At 48.6% G+C, this 24825-nt stretch overlaps 1 protein-coding gene across 1 annotated transcript in view; it reads left to right on the top strand.

Annotated features, from left to right (window-relative positions):
* Nucleotides 1-19287, top strand: part of LOC143286613 (voltage-gated potassium channel KCNC1-like) — a 65705-nt gene extending 46418 nt beyond the window's left edge. The window contains exons 4-6 of the mRNA XM_076594251.1: nucleotides 8400-9471; nucleotides 15826-16161; nucleotides 18586-19287. Of these exons, the coding sequence (XP_076450366.1) occupies nucleotides 8400-9471; nucleotides 15826-16161; nucleotides 18586-18662 (1485 nt within the window). The 3' untranslated portion in view covers nucleotides 18663-19287. The remainder of the gene's footprint in view (nucleotides 1-8399; nucleotides 9472-15825; nucleotides 16162-18585) is intronic.
* Nucleotides 19288-24825: the final 5538 nt, after the last annotated feature.

Here is a 24825-nt window from a genome sequence, read left to right as displayed (position 1 = left end):
AGAGAGGTGGAGTGAGGTGAGAGAGAGAGGGGGAGTGAGGTGAGAGAGAAAGGTGGAGTGAGGTGAGAGAGTCTGAGAAAGGTGGAGTGAGGTGAGAGAGAAAGGTGGAGTGAGGTGAGAGAGAGAAAGGTGGAGTGAGGTGAGAGAGAGAAAGGTGGAGTGAGGTGAGAGAGAGAGGTGGAGTGAGGTGAGAGAGAGAGAAAGGTGGAGTGAGGTGAGAGAGAAAGGGGGAGTGAGGTGAGAGAGAAAGGGGGAGTGAGGTGAGAGAGAAAGGTGGAGTGAGGTGAGAGAGAAAGGGGGAGTGAGGTGAGAGAGAAAGGTGGAGTGAGGTGAGAGAGAGAAAGGTGGAGTGAGGTGAGAGAGAGAAAGGGGGGGTGAGGTGAGAGAGAAAGGGGGAGAGGTGAGAGAGAAAGGCGGAGTGAGGTGAGAGAGAAAGGTGGAGTGAGGTGAGAGAGAAAGGGGGAGTGAGGTGAGAGAGAGAGAGAAAGGTGGAGTGAGGTGAGAGAGAAAGGGGGAGTGAGGTGAGAGAGAAAGGGGGAGTGAGGTGAGAGAGAGGTGGAGTGAGGAGAGAGAGAGAGGCGGAGTGAGGTGAGAGAGAAAGGTGGAGTGAGGTGAGAGAGAAAGGGGGAGTGAGGTGAGAGAGAGAGAGAAAGGTGGAGTGAGGTGAGAGAGAAAGGGGGAGTGAGGTGAGAGAGAGAGAGAAAGGTGGAGTGAGGTGAGAGAGAGAGGGGGAGTGAGGTGAGAGAGAAAGGGGGAGTGAGGAGAGAGAGTCTTAGAAAGGGGGGGTGAGGTGAGAGAAAGGTGGAGTGAGGAGAGAGAGAAAGGGGGGAGTGAGGAGAGAGAGAGAGGTGGAGTGAGGAGAGAGAGAAAGGTGGAGTGAGGTGAGAGAGAGAAAGGGGGAGTGAGGAGAGAGAGAGAGGTGGAGTGAGGAGAGAGAGAAAGGTGGAGTGAGGTGAGAGAGAAAGGGGGAGTGAGGTGAGAGAGAAAGGTGGAGTGAGGTGAGAGAGAAAGGTGGAGTGAGGTGAGAGAGAGGTGGAGTGAGGTGAGAGAGAAAGGGGGAGTGAGGTGAGAGAGAAAGGGGGAGTGAGGTGAGAGAGAAAGGGGGAGTGAGGTGAGAGAGAAGGGGGAGTGAGGTGAGAGAGAGAGGGGAGTGAGGTGAGAGAGAGAAGGTGGAGTGAGGTGAGAGAGAGAGGTGGAGTGAGGTGAGAGAGAAAGGGGGAGTGAGGTGAGAGAGAGAGGTGGAGTGAGGTGAGAGAGAAGAGGTGGAGTGAGGTGAGAGAGAGAGAAGGTGGAGTGAGGTGAGAGAGAGAGGTGGAGTGAGGTGAGAGAGAAAGGGCGGAGTGAGGTGAGAGAGAGAGGTGGAGTGAGGTGAGAGAGAGAAGGTGGAGTGAGGTGAGAGAGAAAGGGGGAGTGAGGTGAGAGAGAGGGTGGGTGAGGTGAGAGAGAGAGCGGAGTGAGGTGAGAGGAAAGGCGGAGTGAGGTGAGAGGAGAAAGGGGGAGTGAGGTGAGAGAGAGTGGCGGGAGTGGAGGTGAAGAGAGGAGGAAAGGTGGAGTGGGTGAGAGAGGAGAGGGGGGGTAGATGTGAGAGAGGAAAGAGGGAGTGAGGTGAGAGAGGAAAGGGGGAGTGAGGGGAGAGAGAAAGGTGGAGAGTGGGTGAGAGAAGAAAAGGGGGGGTGAGGTGGATAAGAGAGAGAGGTGGGAGTGAGGTAGAGAGAAAGGGGGGGGTGAGTAGAGGAGGTGAGTGGGTGAGAGAGAAAGGGCGGGGGTTGAGGTGAGAGAGTGAGGTGAGAGAGATAGGTGGGGTAGTGAGGTGAGAGAGTGAGGTGAGAGAGAAAGGTGGAGTGAGGGTGAGAGAGAAAAGGTGGAGTGGGGTGAGAGAGGGAAAGGGGGGGTGAGGTGAGAGAGAGGAGGGGGGGGTGAGGTGAGAGAGAGGAGGCGGAGTGGAGGTGAGAGAGAAAGGCGGAGTGAGGTGGAGAGAGAAAGGGGGGTGAGGTGAGAGAGAAAGGGGGAGTGAGGTGAGAGAGAGAGGGGGAGTGAGGTGAGAGAGAAAGGGGGAGTGAGGTGAGAGAGAGAGGCGGAGTGAGGTGAGAGAGAGAGGCGGAGTGAGGTGAGAGAGAAAGGTGGAGTGAGGTGAGAGAGAAAGGGGGAGTGAGGTGAGAGAGAGAGGCGGAGTGAGGTGAGAGAGAAAGGTGGAGTGAGGTGAGAGAGAAAGGGGGGAGTGAGGTGAGAGAGAAAGGTGGAGTGAGGTGAGAGAGAAAGGGGGAGTGAGGTGAGAGAGAGGTGGAGTGAGGTGAGAGAGAGAGGCGGAGTGAGGTGAGAGAGAGGTGAGAGAGAGAGGTGGAGTGAGTGAGAGAGAGAGGCGGAGCGAGGTGAGAGAGAGAGGTGGAGTGAGGTGAGAGAGAAAGGGGGAGTGAGGTGAGAGAGAAAGGTGGAGTGAGGTGAGAGAGTGAGGTGAGAGAGAAAGGTGGAGTGAGGTGAGAGAGAAAGGGGGAGTGAGGTGAGAGAGTGAGGTGAGAGAGAAAGGGGGAGTGAGGTGAGAGAGAAAGGGGGAGTGAGGTGAGAGAGAGGTGGAGTGAGGTGAGAGAGAAAGGGGGAGTGAGGTGAGAGAGAAAGGGGGAGTGAGGTGAGAGAGAGAGGCGGAGTGAGGTGAGAGAGAAAGGGGGAGTGAGGTGAGAGAGAGAGGCGGAGTGAGGTGAGAGAGAAAGGGGGAGTGAGGTGAGAGAGAGAGGCGGAGTGAGGTGAGAGAGAGGTGGAGTGAGGTGAGAGAGAGAGAAAGGTGGAGTGAGGTGAGAGAGAGAGGTGGAGTGAGGTGAGAGAGAGAGGCGGAGTGAGGTGAGAGAGAGAGGTGGAGTGAGGTGAGAGAGAGAGAAAGGTGGAGTGAGGTGAGAGAGAAAGGGGGGTGAGGTTGAGAGAGAGAGAGGGGGGGTGAGGTGAGAGAGAAAGGCGGAGTGAGGTGAGAGAGAAAGGGGGAGTGAGGTGAGAGAGAGAGGCGGAGTGAGGTGAGAGAGAGAGAAAGGTGGAGTGAGGTGAGAGAGAGAGAGGGGGTGAGGTGAGAGAGAAAGAGGGAGTGAGGTGAGAGAGAAAGGGGGAGTGAGGTGAGAGAGAAAGGGGGGGGGTGAGGTGAGAGAGAGAGAGGTGGAGTGAGGTGAGAGAGAAAGGGGGGGTGAGGTGAGAGAGTGAGGTGAGAGAGAAAGGGGGGGGTGAGGTGAGAGAGTGAGGTGAGAGAGATAGGTGGAGTGAGGTGAGAGAGTGAGGTGAGAGAGAAAGGTGGAGTGAGGTGAGAGAGAAAGGTGGAGTGAGGTGAGAGAGAAAGGGGGAGTGAGGTGAGAGAGAAAGGTGGAGTGAGGTGAGAGAGAAAGGTGGAGTGAGGTGAGAGAGAAAGGGGGAGTGAGGAGAGAGAGAAAGGTGGAGTGAGGTGAGAGAGAGAGAGAGAGAGAGAGAGAGAGAGGGGGGGGGTCTTAGAGAAAGATCTTTCTTCTTCTTTCACTACTCTGTGAAGACTCATTGGGGCGTCACACAGAACTGTTCACCAGATTCCTCCAGGTCAGGTCTGTCAGTTGTGTCACAGTCTGGGTTTCTGCAAACAGATTTTCTGAGCATCCCGCAGTGCTGTCAGTCCATTGGTTGTTTTGTTTCTGTCTCCCCCTCCATCTCCCTCCCTCAACAGATCCCTGCAGCAAGGCTTTGTGGCCATTAAACGTTTTGTTGTTTTAAGTTAACGTCAGTGGACGGGGATGGCTATCAGCCCCCTGGTGATTGCTGTGTACACAGTGGTAAACAGCACAGCAACAAACAGCTCTGCCTTTTATCTTGCTTACTTCTTCCTTCCACAACCGCGCCGTGTATGGCCGTTGCTAGGTAACGAAGACAACAACCTGTTTTCACTGGGCCCTCCGAATTTCGTATGGCTTGGTGATTAGTTGATACATGAATAATTAGAAGGTAGGAGTGACAATTAGTTGTAACAAGAGTAATTATGAAGTGGGGGTTGGCAAGTAGGTGGCAATTAGTTGACGCGTTAGTGATTATGAAGTAGGGGGTGGTGATTGATTGATACGTGAGTGATTATGAAGTAGGGGGTGGTGATTGATTGATACGTGAGTGATTATGAAGTAGGGGGTGGTGATTGATTGATACGTGAGTGATTATGAAGTAGGGGGTGGTGATTGATTGATACGTGAGTGATTATGAAGTAGCGGGTGGTAATTGATTGATACGTGAGTGATTATGAAGTAGGGGGTGGTGATTGATTGATACGTGAGTGATTATGAAGTAGGGGGTGGTGATTGATTGATACGTGAGTGATTATGAAGTAGCGGGTGGTAATTGATTGATACGTGAGTGATTATGAAGTAGCGGGTGGTGATTGATTGATACGTGAGTGATTATGAAGTAAGGGTGGTGATTGATTGATACGTGAGTGATTATGAAGTAGGGGTTGGCAATTAGTTGTCACGTGTGTGATTATGAAGTAGGGGTGGTAATTGATTGATACGTGAGTGATTATGAAGTAGCGGGTGGTAATTGATTGATACGGGTGGTGATTATCAAGTAGCGGGTGGCAATTGATTGATACGTGAGTGATTATGAAGTAGCAGTTGGCAATTGTCACGTGAGTGATTATCAAGTAGCGGGTGGCAATTGATTGATACGTGAGTGATTATGAAGTAGCGGTTGGCAATTGTCACGTGAGTGATTATCAAGTAGCGGGTGGCAAGTGATTGATACGTGAGTGATTATGAAGTAGCGGTTGGCAATTGTCACGTGAGTGATTATCAAGTAGCGGGTGGTAATTGATTGATACGTGCGTGATTATCAAGTAGCGGGTGGTAATTGATTGATACGTGAGTGATTATGAAGTAGCGGGTGGTGATTGATTGATACGTGAGTGATTATGAAGTAGCGGGTGGTGATTGATTGATACGTGAGTGATTATGAAGTAGGGGGTGGTGATTGATTGATACGTGAGTGATTATGAAGTAGCGGGTGGTGATTGATTGATACGTGAGTGATTATGAAGTAGGGGGTGGTAATTGATTGATACGTGAGTGATTATGAAGTAGCGGGTGGTGATTGATTGATACGTGAGTGATTATGAAGTAGCGGGTGGTGATTGATTGATACGTGAGTGATTATGAAGTAGGGGTGGTGATTGATTGATACGTGAATGATTATGAAGTAGGGGTTGGCAATTAGTTGTCACGTGAGTAATTATGAAGTAGCGGGTGGTAATTGATTGATACGTGAGTGATTATGAAGTAGCGGGGGTGGTAATTGATTGATACGTGAGTGATTATGAAGTAGCGGGTGGTAATTGATTGATACGTGAGTGATTATGAAGTGGGGGTTGGCAATTAGTTGTCACGTGAGTGATTATGGAGTAGGGGTTGGCAATTAGTTGTCACGTGAGTGATTATGAAGTGGGGGTTGGCAATTAGTTGTCACGTGAGTGATTATGGAGTAGGGGTTGGCAATTAGTTGTCACGTGAGTGATTATGAAGTGGGGGTTGGCAATTAGTTGTCACGTGAGTGATTATGGAGTAGGGGTTGGCAATTAGTTGTCACGTGAGTGATTATGAAGTAGGGGTTGGCAATTAGTTGTCACGTGAGTGATTATGAAGTAGGGATGACAATTAATTGATACGTGAGTGATTATGGAGTTGGGGGTGGTGATTGATTTATACGTGGCTAATTATGAAGTTAGGGGTGGCAAGTTAATTGATACGTGAGTGATTATGAAGTAAAGGTGGCGTTAATTGATACATGGGCGATTAGGTAGAAGGGGTGGCACGCGCGTGTGTGTGTGTTCATTCACACATGGAGCAGTGTACCCTCTCTGACAGCTCTTTGAAATTGAAACACTGAGCACTGACCCGGACAGCTTTGATGCCGGTGGTCTGAGGGAACGGCTCCCCCTCCAACAGTTCACATGGCGGAAAAACACACCAGTTATTCCGCACTGATAAACAGGAGGCAAACTTGCTTCACCACCCCGGAACGTCCGGGCGGGAATGTTTCTCACGGGAGCGTTCCTTTTGACAAAGCACCCTCTTTCAGGGGCTGACAAGGGAAAGTGACTGACTGAGGAAGCAGTGCAGGAATAGTGATGTGCCGTGTTGTTTTTTGCCCCCAGCTGCAGAAATGCCCAGCACGCAACGTTGATTAACGTCTCCCTCGCACTGACTGCAGCGGGGCGGAGATCGCCCGACCCATACTGTAAACAGAACCACATGGTTATTCTGTTCATCCGCTCTGTTGGTGCTCTCACTTGGCCTACTTTGTGTGTGTGTGTGTGTGTGTGTGTGTGTGTGTGTGTGTGTGTGTGGCCTTGTCTCTCTCTCTATGTCTCTGTTCCTGTCTCTCAGTGTCTCTCGTCTCTCTGTCTCTCTCTGTCTCCGTCCCTGTCTTTCAGTGTCTCTCTGTCTCTCCCCTAGTCTTCAGTTCTCAATGTCTCTACGTGTCTCTCATTCTCTGTTGCCTCACCCTCTCTCTCTGTCTCTCTGTCTCCCCCCTTCTCACTCTCTCTGTCTCTCCCCGTGTTTCCCTGTCTCTCTCTGTCTTTCTGACTCTGTCTCTCTCTGTCTGTCTCTGTCTCTCCGTGTCTCTCTATATATGTCTGTCTCTGTCTCTCCGTGTCTGTTTTTCTGTCCATCTCCGTGTCTCTGTCTATATTCCTCTCTCTCTCTCTCTCTCTCTCTCTCTCTCTCTCTCTCTCTCTCTCTCTCTCTCTCTCTCTCTCTCCTTGTCTCTCTCTCTCTCCTTGCCTCTCTATCTCCGTGTCTCTCGGTCTATCTTCGTCGCTCTCTGTCTCTCTCTCTCTGTCCTTGTATCTCTGTCTCTCTCTCTCTCTCCTTGTATCTCTGTCTCTCTCCTTCCGATGCTCTGACCAAAACTGCACCCGACACGCAACCGTACACTGCCAGAAGGGCCAGCCCTGCAGCAGAAGGATGATGTAGCGGCGGACAGCACAGCACAGCGACATAAACTGCACCTCTCCGGGCCGGGCCGTGGCAGGCAGGGTGGCGGTGCTGGGGAAGACAGGACGATTAGCACTAATGGCGTCTGTAGCCGGCGTCACTGGGCGTCATCCGATCCACGGGGATACATGTGTGCACCGTATTTATACGCACGCAGAATATCAATTACGCACGTTAAAGATCCTGTATTCCATGTCAGCGATCGGTGTTGGTTATGGAAACAAGAACATACCCAGCATGTACACCCCCGAAAACGGAATATGGCTGCCTGCATGGTAGGGTAAATAAACAAAGCGGCCATGCACGTAAAATGTTACATGTCTGTGTAAGTGTATATGTGTGCGTGACTGAAACCTGATTTAATGACACAGGAAACGAATGATGAGCGCCCAATGGCAGCTGTCAGTCGGCTCTACTCAGGTAGGCAGCCTGTTGTGCAAATGACTCCGTGTTTGTAAAGCGCCTAGAGCCTGGTTTTCCGAAATATATCATATCATATGATATCATATCATATCATAATGTAGGATCAATGAAGTCAAACTGGATTCCCTTTCTTTCATCAGATACCCTTCAATCCATAATATTAGCATACCGGTATTTTGAAAGAGGAAAGAAAAACAACAATTACAAAAACCTAACACACCGAACCGAGCATACACCTCGCTGCTCCCCCCTCACCCCCCACTCCTCCCCGAAAACGAAGTATGGCAGCCGGAAAATCACACTCCCCAACACAAGTGACTGTAGAGTCTTAGCCCGGGGACGTTAGACGTTGGGGTTTGCTGTGTGCTGGTCAGTCAGTCTGTGTGGTCCTCTGTGCTGTGTGCTGGTCAGTCTGTGTGGTCCTCTGTGCTGTGTGCTGTCAGTCTGTGTGGTCCTCTGTGCTGTGTGCTGTCAGTCAGTCTGTGTGGTCCTCTGTGCTGTGTGCTGGTCAGTCTGTCTGTGTGGTCCTCTGTGCTGTGTGCTGTCTGTCTGTCTGTGTGGTCCTCTGTGCTGTGTGCTGGTCAGTCTGTCTGTGTGGTCCTCTGTGCTGTGTGCTGTCAGTCAGTCTGTGTGGTCCTCTGTGTGTGCTGGTCTGTCTGTGTGGTCCTCTGTGCTGTGTGCTGTGTGTTAGTCAGTCTGTGTGGTCCTCTGTGCTGTGTGCTGGTCAGTCTGTCTGTGTGGTCCTCTGTGCTGTGTGCTGTCAGTCTGTCTGTGTGGTCCTCTGTGTGTGCTGGTCTGTCTGTGTGGTCCTACATGAAACTGTCGGGTTTTCAGTTTGCGTTTTTCTGAAGAACGTCCTTATGTATTGGTCATTTTGTTCTTTCATCCAGGCGATTTGTGTTTTGATTGCTTTTGTTCACTTTTGAAGTTAGCAGGTGCATTGACGAGTAATTCATCCAGTTCCCTCTCTCTCTCTCTCTCTCTCTGTCCACTCCACAGGTGCTGGCCGTCATCTCCGTGGTCTTCGTCCTCCTCTACATCGCCATTTTCGTGGCCGAGTCTCACGTCATCTTCCGTGACATGCGCACTGACGTGAACGTGACGTGGAGCGAGGCCATGACGGTGCGCGAGGTGCAGCGAGCCACCACCCCCAAGCTGTGGCTGTGTGTGCTGGAGTACACCTGTGTGGCCTTCCTCACGCTGGAGCTGGCCTTCCGCGCCCTCTTCTGCCCGGACAAGAGGGCGTACTGCCGACACCTGTTGACCTGGGTGGACGTGCTGTCGCTCCTCCCCTTCTACGTGCACATGCTGGTCGTGCTGGTGGACTCCTCCCTGGAGGACTCGGCAGGCCTCTACGTGCTCAAGTCGGTCCGGGTGATCCGGATCTTCCGGATCCTGAGGCTGACCCGCTACTTCTCGGGGCTGAAGATCCTGGGCCACACGCTCAAAGCCAGCGCCAAGGAGCTGCTGCTGATGATCCTCGTGCTGGGCATCGGCGTGCTCGTCTTCGCCTGCTTCATCTTCTACGCCGAGCAGGTGGAGGAGGGTGAGCGGAACGACTTCAAGAACATCCCCATCGGCTTCTGGTGGGCCGTGGTCACCATGACGACGTTGGGCTACGGTGACATGTACCCCCGCACGGCGCTGGGCTATATCGTGGGGGCCATCTGCGCTCTGTGCGGGCTGCTGATGCTGGCGCTGCCCGTGCCCGTCATCGTCAACAACTTCACGCTCTACTACTCACACGCCCAGGCCAAACTCAAGCTGCCGCAGAAGAGGAAGAACGTGCTGGTCGGGGCGGCTGACGCCCTCAAGACGACGGACCCTGCTGGCAGCTTGCTAGACGTGCGTGTGGACACGCTGCAGGGTCATCAGGGTCAGCAGTGTCATCAGGGTCAGCAGGGTCAGCAGGGTGACCTGCAGCAGGGCCAGCAGCAAGGCGGGTCCCAGTCATCCATGGACAGCTCTGCAGGGGCGGGGTCTGTGGAGGAGGGTCACGTGCAGCACGTGGCGGGCCGCAAGGCCAGTGACCACTCCGTGCAGGACAGTCTGGACTCGGGCTTCAAGACCGGTGGGTGACTGGTGTTGGTGGGTTGTTACAGTGTGATGTGTTGTTTGTGACGTGGTGTTGGTGGGTTGTTACAGTGTGTTTGTGACGTGGTGTTGGTGGGTTGTTACAGTGTGATGTGTTGTTGTTTGTGACGTGGTGTTGGTGGGTTGTTACAGTGTGATGTGTTGTTGTTGTTTGTGACGTGGTGTTGGTGGGTTGTTACAGTGTGATGTGTTGTTGTTGTTTGTGACGTGGTGTTGGTGGGTTGTTACAGTGTGATGTGTTGTTGTTTGTGACGTGGTGTTGGTGGGTTGTTACAGTGTGATGTGTTGTTGTTTGTGACGTGGTGTTGGTGGGTTGTTACAGTGTGATGTGTTGTTGTTTGTGACGTGGTGTTGGTGGGTTGTTACAGTGTGATGTGTTGTTGTTGTTTGTGACGTGGTGTTGGTGGGTTGTTACAGTGTGATGTGTTGTTGTTGTTTGTGACGTGGTGTTGGTGGGTTATTACAGTGTGATGTGTTGTTGTTTGTGACGTGGTGTTGGTGGGTTGTTACAGTGTGATGTGTTGTTGTTTGTGACGTGGTGTTGGTGGGTTGTTACAGTGTGATGTGTTGTTGTTTGTGACGTGGTGTTGGTGGGTTGTTACAGTGTGATGTGTTGTTTGTGACGTGGTGTTGGTGGGTTGTTACAGTGTGATGTGTTGTTTGTGACGTGGTGTTGGTGGGTTGTTACAGTGTGATGTGTTGTTGTTGTTTGTGACGTGGTGTTGGTGGGTTGTTACAGTGTGATGTGTTATGTTGTTTGTGACGTGGTGTTGGTGGGTTGTTACAGTGTGATGTGTGTTGTTGTTTGTGACCTGGTGTTGGGTTGTTACAGTGTTGATGTGTTGTTTGTGACGTGTTTGTGGCGTGTTAGTTGATTGTATGTGTTGGGTGGTGTTGTGAGGGTTGTTCATTTGTGATGTGTGTGTGTTGTGGTGGTTTTGTTTTTGTGATGTGTTGTTTTGTTTTGATTTGGTGGTTGTTCATGTGATGTTTTGTGCTTGTGAGTGTGTTGTGTGTTGTTGTTGTGTGTTTTGTTTGACTGTGTTGTGGTTGTAAGTGTTAGTTGTTACAGTGTGATGTGCTGTTGTTTGTGACGTGGTGTTGGTGGGTTGTTACAGTGTGATGTGTTGTTGTTTGTGACGTGGTGTTGGTGGGTTATTACAGTGTGATGTGTTGTTGTTGTTTGTGACGTGGTGTTGGTGGGTTATTACAGTGTGATGTGTTGTTGTTGTTTGTGACGTGGTGTTGGTGGGTTGTTACAGTGTGATGTGTTGTTGTCTGTGACGTGGTGTTGGTGGGTTGTTACAGTGTGATGTGTTGTTGTCTGTGACGTGGTGTTGGTGGGTTGTTACAATGTGATGTGTTGTTGTTGTTTGTGACGTGGTGTTGGTGGGTTGTTACAGTGTGATGTGTTGTTGTTGTTTGTGACGTGGTATTGGTGGGTTGTTACAGTGTGATGTGCTGTTGTTGTTTGTGACCTGGTGTTGGGTTATTACAGTGTTATGTGTTGTTTGTGACGTTGTTTGTGACGTTGTTGATTGTGACCTGGTGTTGGTGTGTTGTGAGGCGCTGTCATTGTGATGTAGTGCTGCTGTTGGTGTGGTTTTTTTTTTGCTGCTGTTTCATTTGATTTGATTTGGTGCAAGTCTGATCATCATAGCTGATGTTAGGCACTGTGAGTGTAATATAATGTTGTTGTTGTTGTTGCTGCTGTTTGATTTGATTTGATTTGGTTGCAAGTCTGTTGATCATAGCTGATTGTAAGCACTCTGAGAATTATATGTCTTGTTGCTGATGCTGATTGATTTGATTTGATTTGGTTGCAGGTATGTTCAACATCACTTATGTTAGGCACTGGGAGTATTGTTTTGATTTAATTTGATTTGAATTGAAATCTATTGACCAAGAGATATAATTATTAGGCAAGGGGAGCGTAGTAAGCTGTCCTTGTTGTTGTTTGTGGTTGTCGTTGTTGTTGTTGTTGTTGTTGTTGATGATGATGATTGCGATGACAATGATGATGATGATGATGGATATGTTGATGTTGTTAGTGTTGTTGATGATGGTAATGATGACGATTACCATGACGGCAGTAATGACGAAGTCATTGCTGTTGCTGCTGGTGGTGGTGCTGATGTTGGTGATGACAGTGTCGGTGTCACATTTAGTTTGATGAACCGATCCATCATCATAACAGTGGCTATCATCATCGCCATCATCATCACCAGTGTTGTTGTCGTCAGTGGTGTTATTATTGTTGCTGTTGATGATGATGACTTCAGTTGTATTGTTGTCATACATTATTATCAAAATGAATGCAGATTTTCACAGGCTCGGCATTTAGGAAGACACGAGTAATTCAGGTGTTGATAAACAAACAAACCAGTGCTGTTGTCGCACCCTTCCTTTGAAGCCTGTTAATTGATGTATTCATTCATTAATGGTAGCACCACCTTTACTTTCTCCACATCCTACACAAGCACACACGTTGTATGTACAGAGTAGTGAATGGACATATAGTGTTAATGGAAAAGCTAAAGAAACACACTGTGTGCACTGTCCTGACATATAGTTTTAATGGAAAAGCTAAAGGAAGTCACTGTGTGCACTGTCCTGAAATGAGAAACACACTGTGCACTGTCCTGACATAGTGTTAATGGAACAGCTAAATGAACACCCTGTGCACTGTCCTGACATAGTGTTAATGGAACAGCTAAATGAACACCCTGTGCACTGTCCTGACATAGTGTTAATGGAACAGCTAAATGAACACAGTGTGCACTGTCCTGACATAGTGTTAATGGAACAGCTAAATGAACACAGTGTGCACTGTCCTGACATAGTGTTAATGGAACAGCTAAATGAACACAGTGTGCACTGTCCTGACATAGTGTTAATGGAACAGCTAAATGAACACCCTGTGCACTGTCCTGACATAGTGGAACAGCTAAATGAACACAGTGTGCACTGTCCTGACATAGTGTTAATGGAACAGCTAAATGAACACCCTGTGCACTGTCCTGACATAGTGTTAATGGAACAGCTAAATGAACACAGTGTGCACTGTCCTGACATAGTGTTAATGGAACAGCTAAATGAACACAGTGTGCACTGTCCTGACATAGTGTTAATGGAACAGCTAAATGAACACAGTGTGCACTGTCCTGACATAGTGTTAATGGAACAGCTAAATGAACACCCTGTGCACTGTCCTGACATAGTGTTAATGGAACAGCTAAATGAACACAGTGTGCACTGTCCTGACATAGTGTTAATGGAACAGCTAAATGAACACAGTGTGCACTGTCCTGACATAGTGTTAATGGAACAGCTAAATGAACACCCTGTGCACTGTCCTGACATAGTGTTAATGGAACAGCTAAATGAACACAGTGTGCACTGTCCTGACATAGTGTTAATGGAACAGCTAAATGAACACAGTGTGCACTGTCCTGACATAGTGTTAATGGAACAGCTAAATGAACACCCTGTGCACTGTCCTGACATAGTGGAACAGCTAAATGAACACAGTGTGCACTGTCCTGACATAGTGTTAATGGAACAGCTAAATGAACACCCTGTGCACTGTCCTGACATAGTGTTAATGGAACAGCTCAATGAACACCCTGTGCACTGTCCTGACATAGTGTTAATGGAACAGCTAAATGAAAACCCCGTGCACTGTCCTGACATAGTGTTAATGGAACAGCTAAATGAACACAGTGTGCACTGTCCTGACATAGTGTTAATGGAACAGCTAAATGAACACCCTGTGCACTGTCCTGACATAGTGTTAATGGAACAGCTAAATGAACACAGTGTGCACTGTCCTGACATAGTGTTAATGGAACAGCTAAATGAACACAGTGTGCACTGTCCTGACATAGTGTTAATGGAACAGCTAAATGAACACCCTGTGCACTGTCCTGACATAGTGTTAATGGAACAGCTAAATGAACACCCTGTGCACTGTCCTGACATAGTGTTAATGGAACAGCTAGATGAACACACTCTGCACTGTCCTGACATAGTGGAACAGCTAAATGAACACCCTGTGCACTGTCCTGACATAGTGTTAATGGAACAGCTAAATGAACACCCTGTGCACTGTCCTGACATAGTGTTAATGGAACAGCTAAATGAACACACTCTGCACTGTCCTGACATAGTGTTAATGGAACAGCTAAATGAACACCCTGTGCACTGTCCTGACATAATGGAACAGCTAAATGAACACCCTGTGCACTGTCCTGACATAGTGTTAATGGAACAGCTAAATGAACACAGTGTGCACTGTCCTGACATAGTGTTAATGGAACAGCTAAATGAACACACTGTGCACTGTCCTGACATAATGGAACAGCTAAATGAACACAGTGTGCACTGTCCTGACATAGTGTTAATGGAACAGCTAAATGAACACAGTGTGCACTGTCCTGACATAGTGTTAATGGAACAGCTAAATGAACACACTGTGCACTGTCCTGACATAATGGAACAGCTAAATGAACACAGTGTGCACTGTCCTGACATAGTGTTAATGGAACAGCTAAATGAACACAGTGTGCACTGTCCTGACATAGTGTTAATGGAACAGCTAAATGAACACCCTGTGCACTGTCCTGACATAGTGTTAATGGAACAGCTAAATGAACACAGTGTGCACTGTCCTGACATAGTGTTAATGGAACAGCTAAATGAACACAGTGTGCACTGTCCTGACATAGTGTTAATGGAACAGCTAAATGAACACAGTGTGCACTGTCCTGACATAGTGTTAATGGAACAGCTAAATGAACACCCTGTGCACTGTCCTGACATAGTGTTAATGGAACAGCTAAATGAACACAGTGTGCACTGTCCTGACATAGTGTTAATGGAACAGCTAAATGAACACAGTGTGCACTGTCCTGACATAGTGTTAATGGAACAGCTAAATGAACACCCTGTGCACTGTCCTGACATAGTGTTAATGGAACAGCTAAATGAACACAGTGTGCACTGTCCTGACATAGTGTTAATGGAACAGCTAAATGAACACAGTGTGCACTGTCCTGACATAGTGTTAATGGAACAGCTAAATGAACACCCTGTGCACTGTCCTGACATAGTGGAACAGCTAAATGAACACAGTGTGCACTGTCCTGACATAGTGTTAATGGAACAGCTAAATGAACACCCTGTGCACTGTCCTGACATAGTGTTAATGGAACAGCTCAATGAACACCCTGTGCACTGTCCTGACATAGTGTTAATGGAACAGCTAAATGAACACAGTGTGCACTGTCCTGACATAGTGTTAATGGAACAGCTAAATGAACACAGTGTGCACTGTCCTGACATAGTGTTAATGGAACAGCTAAATGAACACCCTGTGCACTGTCCTGACATAGTGTTAATGGAACAGCTAAATGAACACCCTGTGCACTGTCCTGACATAGTGTTAATGGAACAGCTAGATGAACACACTCTGCACTGTCCTGACATAGTGGAACAGCTAAATGAACACCCTGTGCACTGTCCTGACATAGTGTTAATGGAACAGCTAAATGAACACCCTGTGCACTGTCCTGACATAGTGTTAATGGAACAGCTAAATGAACACACTCTGCACTGTCCTGACATAGTGTTAATGGAACAGCTAAATGAACACCCTGTGCACTGTCCTGACATAATGGAACAGCTAAATGAACACCCTGTGCACTGTCCTGACATAGTGTTAATGGAACAGCTAAATGAACACAGTGTGCACTGTCCTGACATAGTGTTAATGGAACAGCTAAATGAACACACTGTGCACTGTCCTGACATAATGGAACAGCTAAATGAACACAGTGTGCACTGTCCTGACATAGTGTTAATGGAACAGCTAAATGAACAAAGTGTGCACTGTCCTGACATAGTGTTAATGGAACAGCTAAATGAACACAGTGTGCACTGTCCTGACATAGTGTTAATGGAACAGCTAAATGAACACACTGTGCACTGTCCTGACATAGTGTTAATGGAACAGCTAAATGAACAAAGTGTGCACTGTCCTGACATAGTGTTAATGGAACAGCTAAATGAACACAGTGTGCACTGTCCTGACATAGTGTTAATGGAACAGCTCAATGAACACCCTGTGCACTGTCTTGACATAGTGTTAATGGAACAGCTAAATGAACACCCTGTGCACTGTCCTGACATAGTGTTAATGGAACAGCTAAATGAACACACTGTGCACTGTCCTGACATAGTGTTAATGGAACAGCTCAATGAACACCCTGTGCACTGTCCTGACATAGTGTTAATGGAACAGCTAAATGAACACACTGTGCACTGTCCCCAGGCTCGGCCAGCACCAACGGGGGAGCAGAGACCATCGGCATCAGCGTCATCTTCACGGACGAGCTGGCCACCACCTCCCCCACCGCCTCCCCCACCCTCCACTCCCTTCACTCCCGCCTCACCCCATCTTCCCCTGCCCCCCGGACCCCTGCCCCCCGCACCCCTGCCCCCCACGCCTCTGGCCCCCGACACCATGCCCCCCACGCTCCAGCGTCCCGGAAGTCCTCCGTCCAAGGGGCTGGCCCCCTCTCTGGGGCGGGGGGTGGGATGAGTGAGGGGCGAAGGGTGTGTGACAAACGGGGCTCCATCCACGTGGCAGGCTGTGCCGCCCGGAAAGGTGAGTGGACAGTGAAGGAAAAAAGGAAGGAAGGAATGATGAAAAGAAGGGAGGATGGAAGGATGGAAGGAATGATGGAAGGAAGGAAGGATGGAAGGAAGGGAGGAAGGAAGGATGGAAGAAATGATGGAAGGAAGGAAGGGTGGAAGGAAGGATGGAAGGAAGGAAGGAAGGGAGGATGGAAGAAAGGAAGGAAAGAATGGAAGGAAGGAAGGATGGAAGGAAGGAAGGAAGGAAGGAAGGAAGGAAGGAAGGGTGGAAGGAAGGATGGAAGGAAGGAAGGATGGAAGGGAGGATGGAAGGAAGGAAGGTAGGATGGAAGGAAGGATGGATGGAAGGAAGGATGGAAGGAAGGATGGAAGGAAGGTAGGATGGAAGGAAGGAAAGAAGGATGGATGGAAGGAAGGATAGAAGGAAGGAAGGAAGGAAGGATGGAAGGGAGGATGGAAGGAAGAAAAAGTGAAACTATGTACTCAGTGATTTATCACGCAACTGATGCCACACACTAAACAGTAAGGTTTAACAGAAACAAAATAGTGACGTTTATTAACTAGAACTCAGTTTGGTTGTTCATCCCAAGTATCCATCCATTCTAAGCGGTTCAAAGTCATGCAAAACAGCTGTGGTTATCCATCCTGCAGGGGGCTGGGTGTTGATAGATTTATCGTTTGTTTCTGACTTCAGGCGGTAAGACAGATTGGTCTGTTTTTGACACGCTCCGCAGATAAATAACCTTGGGGCTTTACAAAAAAAAATTGAATGCACAGACACACACATATAGGCCCCCCACCACACACACACACACACACACACACACACTCCCCCGCCACACACATGATCATTGGCCTTTGGCGGACACGCTGATTGGGAGCACCAGTGTTTTATCAGACCAGTGCAGCCCTCTCTGGAACGTCCGTGTCACGGAGCGTGACATTCCGGACTTATCTGAGAGAGAGAGAGAGACAGACAGAGACAGAGAGACAGAGACAGAGAGAGACAGAGAGAGACAGAGACAGAGAAAGACACAGAGAGAGAGAGAGAGAGAGAGAGAGAGAGACAGAGACAAAGAGAGGGACAAAGAGAGAGAGACAGTGACAGACAGACAGACAGAGAGAAAGGGTTTCATTTTGTGACTTGCTGCTTTACAGTGTCTGTGAACTTTAAGTTGTTATCGTTGTGAGAAGGCCTGCTGGTATAACTGTTTCGTCGTAGTAGTAGTGGTAGTTGTAGGTATGACAGTAGTGGTAGTTGTAGGTATGACAGTAGTGGTAGTTGTAGGTATGACAGTAGTGGTAGTTGTAGGTATGACAGTAGTGGTAGTTGTAGGTATGATAGTAGTGGTAGTTGTAGGTATGACAGTAGTGGTAGTTGTAGGTATGACAGTAGTGGTAGTTGTAGGTATGATAGTAGTGGTAGTTGTAGGTATGACAGTAGTGGTAGTTGTAGGTATGATAGTAGTGGTAGTTGTAGGTATGATAGTAGTGGTAGTTGTAGGTATGACAGTAGTGGTAGTTGTAGGTATCATAGTAGCAGCAGCAGCAGCAGCATCCCATTTATAGCAGTGAAGTATTAGTAACATCATTGCCATCATCATCACCATCACTTTATCATTATTCTTATGATGATAATAATGATGATGACAATGATGATGATTATGGTGATTATGACGGTAATGATGATGATGGTTTAGATTATGATGATGGTGATGATGATTATAATGGTGGTGATGGTGATGATGGCGATAGTGATGATTATGATGATAATGGCAGTGATGGTGAAGGTCATGATGGTGATGATAATGATGATGATGGTGATAATGGTGGTGATGGTGATGGTGATGATGGCGAAGATGATGATGGAAGTGATGATGGTGATGTTGATGGTAATGATGATGATGGTGATGACGATGGTGGTGGTGATGGCGATGATGATGGTGATGATGGCGATAGTGATGATTATGACGATAATGGCAGTGATGGTGAAGGTCATGATGCTATGATAATGATGATGGTGGTAATGATGATAATGGTGGTGATGGTGATGATGTTGATGGAAATGATGATGGTGATGTTGATGGTAATGAAGAAGAAGATGATGATGATGACGGTGATGGTGATAATGATGATGATAATGATGATGATGGTGCTGGTGATGATGGCGATAGTGATGATAATGATGATGATGATGGTGATGATGATGATGATGACGGTGATGGCGATACTGATGATGATGATGGTGATGATGATGATGGTGATGATGACGATGATGATGATGATGACGGTGATGGTAATGATGATGATGATGATGGTGATGATGGCGATAGTGATGATAATGATGATGATGGTGATGATGATGATGACAGTAATGGCTATAGTGATGATGATGATGATGATGATGGTGATGATGACGATGATGATGTTGCAGGAAACGCTGCCAGTTTTCGACGCCGCTCCCTGAGACCTGCCACCATGCGAGTGGACATTGTGGACGTGGAGGTATGACGTCCACAAGGTGCTTACGTCATATCGATGGCAGAGACGTCATCAGAACGAGAGTGAAAAGTGTTCTTTCATGTGACGGGAAAGCGTGGCCGTGTGCAGGCGTACGCCAGTGGAGTTTCTGTCTGCATCCTGTTTACCTCGTCTCTGCTTCGTCCCCCTCACCTGTCTGTCTGTCTGTCTGTCTGTCTTTCATCCGTCCATCGCACAGACATCCCCGTGTCTTTCTCTCTCATTTTCCTTTCCAGCGGGTAATCATATGGACAGGGAACAACGTATGACTGATATGGACAGTGTCTTCTTTCGAATAATGGCTCAGTTTACTTGCCATCCACCAGAATAACTCACATCTAAAGAGACCATGACGTCAAATTGCCATGTGACGTCCACACATCTTTCGTCATTGACGAACATGGCCGAAGAGAAGCCAGGAAAAGCGACAGCAAGCAAAGCGCTGCCACGTGCTCCGTGAGAATTCTGCTCCGACTGTGTTCTGACACGTACTGCTGGGCCAGCCGTGTGCCCGCCAACATGCAGGTGCGACATTCAGGTGCACGCCAACATGCAGGTGCGACATTCAGGTGCACGCCAACATGCTGGTGCAACATTCAGGTGCACGCCAACATGCAGGTGCGACATTCAGGTGCACGCCAACATGCAGGTGCAACATTCAGGTGCACGCCAACGTGCAGGGCAATATTCAGGTGCACGCCAACGTGCAGGGCAACATTCAGGTGCACGCAAACGTGCAGGGCAACATTTAGGTGCACGCCAACATGCAGGTACAACATTCAGGTGCGACATTCAGGTGCACGCCAACATGCAGGTGCGACATTCAGGTGCACGCCAACATGCAGGTGCAACATTCAGGTGCACGCCAACATGCAGGTGCAACATTCAGGTGCACGCCAACATGCAGGTGCAACATTCAGGTGCACGCCAACGTGCAGGGCAACATTCAGGTGCACGCCAACGTGCAGGGCAACATTCAGGTGCACGCCAACATGCAGGTACAACATTCAGGTGCAACATTCAGGTGCACGCCAACATGCAGGTGCGACATTCAGGTGCACGCCAACATGCAGGTGCAACATTCAGGTGCACGCCAACATGCAGGTGCAACATTCAGGTGCACGCCAACGTGCAGGGCAACATTCAGGTGCACGCCAACGTGCAGGGCAACATTCAGGTGCACGCCAACATGCAGGTGCGACATTCAGGTGCACGCCAACATGCAACATTCAGGTGCACGCCAACATGCAGGTGCAACATTCAGGTGCACGCCAACGTGCAGGGCAACATTCAGGTGCACGCCAACATGCAGGTGCGACATTCAGGTGCACGCCAACATGCAGGTGCAACATTCAGGTGCACGCCAATATGCAGGTGCAACATTCAGGTGTACGCCAACATTCAGGTGCAACATTCAGGTGCACGCCAAAATGCGCGTGCGCACGCGGTCATAAAAGCAGTGTATTACCATCCACAAGATACTAAACATACTACACTGACGTCCATTACGGACAGTTGAAGAAGATCGAGCAACAAGTGAGGAGCTGTTGGTTGGAAACTTCACAAGCCAGCAATGAACGCAAATGGCACTCCACTTTCTGAAGCAGTTTGCTTGATTTTTGCCCATGGTGACAGTGAAAAGAACGTTCTGAAGCAATATCATTGATATAGGCCCATTCTGACAGTGACAAAACCTTTCTGAAGCAATATCATTGATATAGGCCCATTCTGACAGTGACAAAACCTTTCTGAAGCAATATCATTGATATAGGCCCATTCTGACAGTGACAAAACCTTTCTGAAGCAGTATCATTGATATAGGCCCATTCTGACAGTGAAAAGAACGTTCTGAAGCAATATCATTGATTTAGGCCCATACTGACACGTTCTGAAGCAACATCATTGACATGGGCCCATACTGACACGTTCTGAAGCAACATCATTGACATGGGCCCATACTGACACGTTCTGAAGCCACATCATTGACATGGGCCCATACTGACACGTTCTAAAGCAACATCATTGACATGGGCCCATACTGACACGTTCTGAAGCAACATCAATGACATGGGCCAATACTGACACGTTCTAAAGCAACATCATTGACATGGGCCCATACTGACACGTTCTGAAGCAACATCAATGACATGGGCCAATACTGACACGTTCTAAAGCAACATCATTGACATGGGCCCATACTGACACGTTCTGAAGCCACATCATTGACATGGGCCCATACTGACACGTTCTGAAGCCACATCATTGACATGGGCCCATACTGACACGTTCTAAAGCAACATCATTGACATGGGCCCATACTGATACGTTCTGAAGCAACATCAATGACATGGGCCAATACTGACACGTTCTAAAGCAACATCATTGACATCGGCCTATACTGACACGTTCTGAAGCAACATCATTGACATGGGCCCATACTGACACGTTCTGAAGCAACATCATTGACATGGGCCCATACTGACACGTTCTGAAGCCACATCATTGACATGGGCCCATACTGACACGTTCTGAAGCCACATCATTGACATGGGTCAATACTGACACGTTCTGAAGCCACATCATTGACATGGGCCCATACTGACCCACTTCCCACTTCACCCCTCCCACCCCTACTGTCCACCCCCCACCCTCACCCCCACACCCCTCCCATCCCTACTGTCCACCCCCCTCCCTCACCCCCACACCCCTCCCACCCCCTGTCCAACCCCCACCCTCCCCCCCACACCCCTCCCACCCCGACTGTCCACCCCCCACCCTCACCCCCACACCCCTACTGTCCAACCCCCTCCCTCACCCCCACACCCCTCCCACCCCGACTGTCCACCCCCCACCCTCACCCCCACACCCCTCCCACCCCTATTGTCCACCCCCACCCTCACCCCCACACCCCTCCCACCCCTATTGTCCAACCTTCACCCTAACCACCACACCCCCCACCCCTACTGTCCAACCCCCTCCCTCACCCCCACACCCCTCCCACCCCTACTGTCCAACCCCCTCCCTCACCCCCACACCCCTCCCACCCCTATTGTCCACCCCCCACCCTCACCCCCACACCCCTCCCACCCCTACTGTCCAACCCCCTCCCTCACCCCCACACCCCTCCCACCCCTACTGTCCACCCCCTCCCTCACCCCCACACCCCTCCCACCCCTACTGTCCACCCCCCACCCTCACCCCCACACCCCTCCCACCCCTACTGTCCACCCCCACCCTCACCACCCCACCCCTCCCACCCCTACTGTCCACCCCCACCCTCACCACCACACCCCTCCCACCCCTATTGTCCAACCTTCACCCTCACCACCACACCCCTCCCACCCCTATTGTCCAATCCCCACCCTCACCCCCATTCTCACCGCCACACACACAATCCATGCGCGTCATGGCGATGGTCTGGTGATGTATGCTGTCAATGTATCCGTTGACCTACATGCCCGCGTCATGGCGATGGTCTGGTGATGTATGCTGTCAATATATCCGTTGACCTACATGCCCGTGTCATGGCGATGGTCTGGTGATGTATGCTGACATATCCATTGACCTACATGCCCGCGTCATGGCGATGGTCTGGTGATGTATGCTGACAATATATCCATTGACCTACATGCCCGCGTCATGGCGATGGTCTGGTGATGTATGCTGTCAATATATCCGTTGACCTACATGCCCGCGTCATGGCGATGGTCTGGTGATGTATGCTGTCAATATATCCGTTGACCTACATGCCCGTGTCATGGCGATGGTCTGGTGATGTATGCTGTCAATATATACGTTGACCTACATGCCCGTATCATAACGATGGTCTGGTGATGCGTGTTATCAATATGTACGTTTATTTATGTGCCCGTTCACACAAAATGACAGCCCTACAGGTTTCACGGAAGCCATCGTGTTATCCATTATTCATACCGGGCAGCCTCTGATAGCAGACAGAGGTCTGTCTGACAAGGCAATTCCTACTCCGCTCACCGCGCGGAATATTCATCCCAGACGTCTGGGGTATGGAGGGGCCTGGGGGGCTACAGCGGAATGTATCTTTAACGTGCATGTCATCAATGTGCACAGTGACCACGGCCAAGGCGCTGTGAGGGGAAGATAGGCATCGTCTGGCCAGCACCAAGGTGGTGCAGGGAAAGACAGCAGCCGTCTGGCCAGCACCAAGGTGGTGCAGGGGAAAGACAGCAGCCGTCTGGCCAGCACCAAGGTGGTGCAGGGGAAAGACAGCAGCCGTCTGGCCAGCACCAAGGTGGTGCAGGGAAAGATAGCAGCCGTCTGGCCAGCACCAAGGTGGTGCAGGGGAAAGATAGCAGCCGTCTGGCCAGCACCAAGGTGGTGCAGGGGAAAGATAGCAGCCGTCTGGCCAGCACCAAGGTGGTGCAGGGGAAAGATAGCAGCCGTCTGGCCAGCACCATGTTCACTCATGCATGATGGACGACACGCACCTACATACTTACGCACGGATGCAGCGTCTTTTTACGCGTACACGCGCTCGCGCAGACAGTCAGATTGATAGACAGACAGAAAGACAAACAGACACACAAACACACGTGCATGGTGTTCAATGCATCATAAAAAGATTGGAACCCAACCCAGTACTCATTATGATAAGAGTTGATTCACTGCAATACTATGCGACACTTTATCACATACTGCATTGATACACAACACTTTATCACACACTGCAATACAATGCGACACTTATCACACACTGCAATACAATGCGACACTTATCACACACTGCAATACTATGCGACACTTTATCACATACTGCAATGCTACACAACACTTTATCACACACTGCAATACAATGCGACACTTTATCACATACTGCAATGCTACACAACACTTTATCACACACTGCAATACTATGCGACACTTTATCACACACTGCAATGCTACACAACACTTTATCACACACTGCAATACTATGCGACACTTTATCACATACTGCAATGCTACACAACACTTTATCACACACTGCAATACTATGCGACACTTTATCACACACTGCAATACTATGCGACACTTTATCACACACTGCAATACTATGCGACACTTTATCACACACTGCAATACTATGCGACACTTTATCACACACTGCAATACTATGCGACACTTTATCACACACTGCAATACTATGTGACACTTTATCACACACTGCAATACTATGTGACACTTTATCACACACTGCAATACTATGTGACACTTTAGCACACACTGCAATACTATGCGACACTTTGTCACACACTGCAATACTATGTGACACTTTATCACACACTGCAATACTATGCGACACTTTGTCACACACTGCAATACTATGCGACACTTTATCACACACTGCAATACTATGTGATACTTTATCACACACTGCAATACTGCGCAACACTTTATCACACACTGCAATACTACACAATACTAATCACACACTGCATTACTACACAATACTAATCACACACTGCAATACTACACAATACGTTGTCACATACTGAAATATTACACAATACTCTATCACACATTGCAATACTACACAATACTTATCTCACCGTGCAATATTACAACAATACACTAATCACACACTGCATTAGGCTACACAATACATATCACACACTGGAATACTACACAATACATATCACACACTGCAATACTACACAATACTAATCACACACTGCAATACTACACACTACTAATCACACAGTGCACACCCTATAATACTAATCACACACTGCAATACTATACAATTCTAATCACACATTGCATACTACGCAATACTAATCACACAGTGATTACTGCACAATACATATCACACACACTGCAATATTACACAATACTTTTTCACATACTGAAATACTACATAATACTTTATTACACACTGCAATACTACATATTACTAATCACACACTGCATTACTACACAATACATGTCACACAGTGCAATACTACATACTATGTATCACATACTGCATTACTACGCAATACAAACCACACACTGGAATACTAAACAATGCATACCACACACTGCAATACTACACACTACTTATCACACAATGCATTACTACACAATACATATCGCACACTGCAATACTACACACTACTTATCACACAATGCATTACTACACAATACATATCACACA

The sequence above is a fragment of the Babylonia areolata genome, chromosome 10 (assembly GCF_041734735.1).
Source record: "Babylonia areolata isolate BAREFJ2019XMU chromosome 10, ASM4173473v1, whole genome shotgun sequence".
NCBI classification, from domain to species: Eukaryota; Metazoa; Mollusca; class Gastropoda; order Neogastropoda; family Buccinidae; genus Babylonia; species Babylonia areolata.
The sequence above is the reverse complement of the archived record's forward strand: the minus strand, read 5'-3'. Positions and strand labels throughout refer to the sequence as shown.